Here is a 7,426-nt window from a genome sequence, read left to right on the forward strand (position 1 = left end):
CCCATGTGAAATAAATACAAAGGCAAAATCAGTATTTGTAATCAAAAAAGGCATCATGGCGTTAGCAACAGAGGCTGAGGTTCTGAATTTTTGCCCTGGAAGAATTCAAGCTTGCAAATAATAAAACCCTCTCTGTTATTTCACTCTGACATTTTACTCATCTTTGCTTCCCAACCCAGATAAACTGCCCTGTTCCTGCCAAAAGCTGCAGTTCTAATGCAGTGCACTTTCTATGTTTTTGCACTTGTGTATTCTGCCAAAGTCAAACCTAACTTTTCCTGGTTTACTCCTAGAAAAAACCCTACTGACTTTTGATCCTTCAGGCATGATGTGTAAATAACCCTCCTGGAGACATGACAAGGCGTGAAGGAAGTGGCTGGCAGGGAGCCGGCTGCAGGCTGTGCTCTTCCCTGGCGGGCACAGTGAGATGCTGTCAAGTACCACTCCTGTCAACTTGCAGGATTTCCAAGCAAGTGCCAGCTCTGGGGACCCATGGCTCTAGACAGTTCCACAGTGGTCACAGACACTCGATGTGTCTCCCTCCATGATGGGCGTTACCCCTGTGTGTTGGGCAGGGAAGCCACTGGCTGACTTAGGGCCTGAGGTGCAGGCCAAGCTGCTTCCCAGGATGCTTTGTAGATACAGTTTTCAAAAGCATCCACTTGATGGTGGGAGAAAATCAAGTCTGCTACTATTTATTTTTTTTTAAATACCCTAAAAGATGTGTTAGTGGCCTTGGATGAGTCTTAAGTGCTTCTATATCTCCCTACAGAGATGTATCATAAAATGGTTTGAGTTGGAAGGGATCTGGAAGATCATCTAGTTCCAATGCCCCTGCCTGGGCAGGAACACCTTCCACTAGACCAGGCTGCCCAAAGCCCTTTCCAACCTGGCCTTGAACACCTCCAGGGAGGGGGCATCCACAACCTTCCTGGGCAACCTGTTCCAATGCCTCATCACCCTCACACTGAAGAATTTCCTCCTAATGTCTAATCTAAATCTCCCCTCTTCCAGTTTCAAACCATTACCCTGTATCCTATCACTACATACCCTGGTAAAAAGTCCCTCCCCAGCTTTCCTGTAGGCCCCTTCAGATGTCCCTCTTCTCTTCTGCAACAGGAACTCCAAGAAGTGTCAACATTACATTTATGTTGCATAGGTTAGTCTCAGGAAAATCAAACTAGATCTGGAAAGCTAGGAAAATAAAATTCCCATGGCAGCCTATGTTCAATGCCCCAACATGCTCAGGCTGTTTTCAAGTTCTGCTTTCCAGCTAGAAATGGAATTAAATGCATTGTGAAGTGATTTGGCTTAAAAAATGCCAATACTCAAAACCTTTTTTGATGGACAAAGCTCTGTGAGCATCGGTTTTCATCAGGAGATTATCTAGTCTAGAGTGTGCAAATGAATTAAATGAGCACTGGGTTTAAAATACGATACTCACATTGCTGAAATGCTGGAAATTTATGCTGTGCCCTGTTAATTTATGTAGTAGTTTGTCAACAAGCACTGCAAGATCCTTCTTCAGGAAAGCCATTATTTAGCTAAATAAAAATATACAAACAGAAATGGAACTTCAGGCTTTGGGGCTAGTGGTCTGGCACCTGCCTTTTTGTCCAGTGTTGTATTTCGTTGTGGTGCTCAGTGATGTCATGGACTGCAGGACCTTGCTGGGGTGGACATTTTCACACAGCGAAGCAGTGCCACCCAATGGCTCCTCTGCAACACAGAGACGGTGCCTACGTGCTCCAGAATAGGCATCTGGGCACCTCTGCTCTGGGATTTATTGCCCGAGGTGGGAATTGGCTGGTCTCCAGCAGCTACTCCCTGCCTGCTTGAGCAATGCACAGGGACTGAGCCGGGCCAGTGCAACAGAAGTGGAGTCTCTGTTTGGAAAGAGCTGAAACTGTTCTGCAGCTCTGGTGGGGTTGTGGGGAATACCAAGTGGCTTGTTCTCCGTGTCTCTGTTGCCCTTGTCTCCAGTGGGCCAAGGTGGAAGGATGCTTTAGCAGGAGATGGGACACGTCTCAGCCACTTCTCGGGTGAGCTCTGTCCTTAGCACAGGGGGTGCATCCCCCCTGCAGGGTGAGCAGAGGGTGCGTTCAGTCAGAAGGCTGCTTCTGGTGACTGTACCCTTGACTTGCAAAAACCCACCCCTAGAAAATCTGTTTCTCAGGATTGTCTCTGAATATTGAAGCCTGTATCTTAGTTTGGACAATGTTGTTCCCTACATTTAATCTTGAAAGGCTGAGGCAGGATTTCTTTCCCAAAATAGTTTCCATGCATAGAGCAATAGATGAAATAACACCCAGAGCATTACTGCATACTGAATTTGGGATGGGATTTTTCAGATGCATCAGTTTAATAGCTATTCTCCTCTTCAGGGGCTCCTGAGCAAGCTGTGTCCCACTACAGACAGGCCATCCTGCTGAGCCCCACTCACCATGTGGCCATGGTGAACCTGGGCAGGCTTCACCGCTCCCTGAGGCAGAACAGAGAGGCTGAAGTGTGGTATAAGCGGTAAGAATTTGGGATGGGAGACAGACATTTCCCTCCTCCCCCTGTATGGCTTGTCTCTGCTAAAAAGCCCCTGATACATTAATCTCTCAGTGCATATTTGGATTTTCCTCCCTTTCTTCTCCATCTGTTTTGAAACCAGATTTACCTTTGCTTATTTGGCTATTTTGGGGGAGTGATTGGAGGGGCAGCATGGAGTCAGGCAGTGTTGACTTCCCTGGACCTTTCCCATGGATGTCCCAGGATGGACACACTGCTGCTTTTGGCTAGGGGATGCTCTAACGATGAAGCCAGAGGCTTCTTGGTGCCATGAGCAGGTTGCTAGCACAGCTCCCAGCCTGCTTGAAGATGGTCTGTGGGTGCTGCACCAGTAACAACCCTAATGCTGCTCAGCCCAGCACCAAAGCCTTGGTACCATCAGAAACCTTGGCCCTTCCCAACAATGTGCCAGTGGGCAGGCTCAAGCTCCCAGTGTGCAGCGGAGTGGACTGGAGGCTTTTTTTGTCTTCTTTTTGGCACCCAGATTTGTGCTTACGGTCCACAGGTTTCACCACCATCAGCCGTCCCTACCCCTGCTGCATGTTCACATGTGCTTTGGAGATGGCACTCTCCCCTTCTTAGGTGGCCAGTGGGATTGCTGCTGTGGGCACACTCACCCCTTCCTGGGACCTTAAATTTGTGCTCCTCAGGGTGGGATGGGCAGGGTGCAGAGCTTCACTGCTCCATCCCTGCACAAGCTGCACTTCGCTCTTCCACTTTGATCCCCACACCACCTGGAAACATCTCTTCTTCCTAAATTCCAGGGCACTGAAGGTATCCCGGAAGGCTGAAATCCTGTCCCCTCTAGGGGCTCTGTATTACAACACGGGGCGGTATGAAGAAGCATTGCAGGTGTACAGAGAAGCAGCATCACTGCAGCCTTCTAACAGAGAGATCCGACTGGCACTGGTGAGTGTGGGGTGAGCTTGGCCAGGGCAGGGCCACACAAGGGGCATGGGGTGTCTGGGTTACTGTGAGTGTTGCCCAAGGCTCAGAGCTTAGTTCTACCTTCATGCAGGGTTCTACCTCCATGCCAGCCATCCAGCAACTGTCTCTACTGTCCTTGTTTCCTCCTCACCTCTCCTGACTTCAGACCCTTGTCTCAGGCACTGTGTTCCCAGCTGAGTGGGACTTGGCATAGAGAAAATCTGGGCTGCCCCTCACTTGTTAGGAAGGGTCAGTCCTTTTGCCTTTCCATGAGGTGCCTCTTAACACCACCAGCAGGAGAAGGAACCCAGCAGTAGCCACTGGGTGCAGCATCATGTATTAAAGAGGGCTAAGCTTTTTAAGATGATAACCCTTTATAATGTGGCTCTGTAGGCACAAGTTTTAGCAATGATGGGACGGACGAAAGAAGCTGAAAAGATGACAAACCACATACTCCACGAGGATGCAGAATGCCTGGAGTGCTACCGCCTTCTGTCAGCCATCTACAGCAAACAGGAGCACTACAGCAAGGTACTGTGGCTGCAGGATACCCTTGTCCCCAGGGTTCACATGCAGAGCTCAGGTTGAATTTTACACTCCACCTCTCCAGAGACATTACAAACCTAGTGCACATCCATTAGATGTATTTTTTTCACAAAAACCTTCTGTTTTTCTAAGTACTGGGACTGAAGCAAAGCAATGTGCCTCTCTTATCACTGACTGCATCTGCTGCTGTCAGCCCAGCTGCCCATCAGCCACAAGCATCTGAAAAACTCATTTCCACATTTGTTAGTGGTGTGGGGGAAACAAGGGAAGGAGGAAGATGACTTATGCTGGGAGGCCTTAGTGGTGAGGAGAGCATGAGAAGTGGAAGGGTGCAAAATACATGGTGTCCTCTTGCTTTTCCACAGGCACTTGAAGCTATAGAAAAAGCTCTTCAGCTAAAACCAAAGGATCCAAAAGTTATATCAGAGCTCTTTTTCACTAAAGGAAACCAGCTAAGAGAGCAAAATCTCCTCGACAAGGCTTTTGAGGTATGACTGCTCTAAGCCATATGAATTGCTTTATAGGCTAAAAGATAAGAGCTAACCCATTGCGTTTAATACTCCCTGGTGCATGCACACTGGCTCTTGCCCTTGGGAGCTCAGCAGTTCACCTTCTTCTCCCATGCACAGTAGCCAAAGCAGTTGAAGGGGTAGAACTGCCCTCAGGTCCTTATGAAGCCTCCATGCAACTGGCTGTAGTGTAGTCTGCTGCCAGCTCCAAATTAAAGCTGTGCAGATAAGGAGCATCACAGCCCACCCTTGGCTTGTGGTTGGCAAGCACCTGCCCTAGGAAATGTCCCTGATGTGCAGGAGACCTCGGTGGTGCAGGGTGGCAGGGAGAGGTTCCCAAGGATTTGTGTGGCTCCTCATATGGTACAGTGGGAAGGGAAGACCTGTAAGACGAACTCACTGGTGAAGCAGTAAATTATTGTTGCCTCTGCTATAAAGAAATTGAAATTCAGCTTGCATATTGTATATGAAAAGAATGTGAAATTATATTTTAAATGGATTCAGAAGGAGAGAAAACTTCATTTCTCTTTCACCTCCAGCACTGGTTTTGTTTGAAGGGTCAGAGTCTTAACCTAAAAATGTTCCATATTTATGTAGAGCTATAAACGGGCTGTGGAGCTCAACCCAGACCAAGCACAGGCCTGGATGAATATGGGAGGCATTGAGCACATCAAGGTATGACAATTTTGCTTTTCCTTAAGCTGTCAAGTGCAGAGACTACTACTCAGGACAGAAATCCTTATTTGGTTCAGACTGCAAAGAACTGCATGTTTGTAAAGTGAATATCCCCAATGTATTTTATCCAAATAAGGAAGAAAGTCTGTCCACCCCAACTAGGATTTCCCAACCTGTAATGTATATCCTGTAACGTGAAACTCATCCTTTAAGAGGGCAGGCTGCAGGGAACAAACTGCCCGTCTCTAAAGTTTTCCTGATTCAGTTTTTGACCTACCTTAGAAAAATGTCACCGTCAGTTGACTTTTAAGATTCCTCTCTACCTAATTAATTTAATAAAGATGTCTAATGCAGAACACTGGCATGAAATTATGGAAATAAGCAGCCCACCCTGTGGTTGCTTATCTTTCTGAATACTTTAGCATATCATTATGATTTGGGTGTGAAGGAGTCACATTGTGTGATATGCTCAAACTATAATGTCACAGAGTAAAATTAACTCTTCTAGTTCAACATAACAGAAAAATGTAAATCTACTTCTTACCATGTGTGTTTGATCAAATTTAGGCACTTGGTGATCCATTGCATAGTGAAGTAGTATTCCCCTAACCTAACATTATCAAGTTTTATCAACTCTTTCCTTTGTATTATGGTCTTCAGTGCTCCCAAGGAATGAACTTTCTATGCCAGGGAACGCAAATGAGATCTGTTGCTCATTTTCTTTGTAGGGGAGCTACATCACTGCCCGTGGCTACTATGAAAAAGCCTTACAGCTGGTTCCAAACAGCAAGTTGCTGAAAGAGAATCTGGCGAAACTGGATCGCTTGGAGAAACGGTTTCAGGAAGTCCAGGAGAAAGACCAAACATAACATTCAGTCACCAGTGGAAAGAAACTCATACCCCTTGGAGAAGAGTATGGTAGAAGCCTATTGCTTAAAGTGATGCTGAAGGAACATTGCTAGGACTCAGAATTATAGAAGGCAGATTTTGAATGCATGCTTATGTTTGACCAAAGTTACAGGAGACACTCGCCTCCTGTGGGACATGCTGGAGCATGAATGAGAACCTTCCTTTAATCAAGATTCATGTTTAAGCTGAACCCATTTGAATCATACTGGGCGTGCGGGTGGGACGGCTACCTTCAATATCTTTGTTATCATTGAGGAAACCATGGAGACAAAGCACTCATCCATTGCAGCAGGGGTGAAGTGGCACCTCCTGTTACTCAACATAGGCTCACCTCATCCACATAAAGTACCACTGATGGGCTTCATTGCAAGTGCTGCCAGGTCCTTCTGAGCCAGGAACGATGGTCATATTGGTCACATTAAAAGGTTTCAAGGGGTTAAAGCTGAGGAAATGGTGGCCACTTCTACAGCTCTATATGTGACTTGAAAATTGTTCTAAAGAAAGGGAAAACGGTATCTGAATATCACCCTGGAAGGATGATTCTACAAGTAGGACACATGATCCTTTGAGGGAAAACCTCACCTGAATATGTTACTTGTAAGATAATATTTTTGTAGTAATTCAGGCTCATTATGTCAGTATTGTAAAATATCATATGGCTTTACCCTGTGCCCTCTCCCTGAAGGCCAAATAATTACCCTGAAAAAAATGGAAGCATCCAAAGGCAATGGGAAGCTCTAGGATTACTTGTCCTCTTGTCCAGTCCCCAGTAAGAAAAACACAACCAAAACAAATCTGATCAATATAGGAGATAAAGTAAAGCCACAGAAAGATTAGGGAAGATTTTGTAGCCTGGAAAGGTACTAAGGAGGCATTTTTATGGGTGTGCAGGGACAAAGCCCATTTATCATGGTGATAACACTGACGAAACACCATGTCAGTGTCTCCCCCTAAAGATGCAGAAAATGACCTATAGCAGATCAGTCATAAATCTATATTTTTAAATACTGGAGTGGGAAAAGAAATTCTTTTCAGAATTGGAACTTTTATTTTGAGCTTTATTTATTTAACTTATAGTAGTCAAATGATTAATATATTTTCTCTCTTTTGTATGAATTGGGCAGTATCCTTCACAGCTGACCACATGGCTGGGCATTGTGACTTGTATTGTCTATTGTCTGAAGTTAGAAGAATGCAGGACCACCAAGGCATGCTTGAATAACTCCCCCTAATCACATTTCTAAAGCAAATGGCTGCAGAGCATGTTGGACCTTGCTGTCACAGCACTTCTGCAGCTTCCGCCA

General features: G+C 45.8%; 1 protein-coding gene across 1 annotated transcript in view; it reads left to right on the top strand.

Annotated features, from left to right (window-relative positions):
- TMTC1 (transmembrane and tetratricopeptide repeat containing 1) overlaps positions 1-6,892 on the top strand; it is a 132,177-nt gene extending 125,285 nt beyond the window's left edge. Inside the window, exons 14-19 of the mRNA XM_009995190.1 lie at positions 2,385-2,520; positions 3,321-3,465; positions 3,877-4,014; positions 4,395-4,517; positions 5,136-5,213; positions 5,942-6,892. Of these exons, the coding sequence (XP_009993492.1) occupies positions 2,385-2,520; positions 3,321-3,465; positions 3,877-4,014; positions 4,395-4,517; positions 5,136-5,213; positions 5,942-6,082 (761 nt within the window). The 3' untranslated portion in view covers positions 6,083-6,892. The remainder of the gene's footprint in view (positions 1-2,384; positions 2,521-3,320; positions 3,466-3,876; positions 4,015-4,394; positions 4,518-5,135; positions 5,214-5,941) is intronic.
- Positions 6,893-7,426: the final 534 nt, after the last annotated feature.

This window comes from Chaetura pelagica, unplaced genomic scaffold, assembly GCF_000747805.2.
Source record: "Chaetura pelagica isolate M959 unplaced genomic scaffold, ChaPel_1.0 scaffold343, whole genome shotgun sequence".
In the NCBI taxonomy this organism is placed as follows: Eukaryota; Metazoa; Chordata; class Aves; order Apodiformes; family Apodidae; genus Chaetura; species Chaetura pelagica.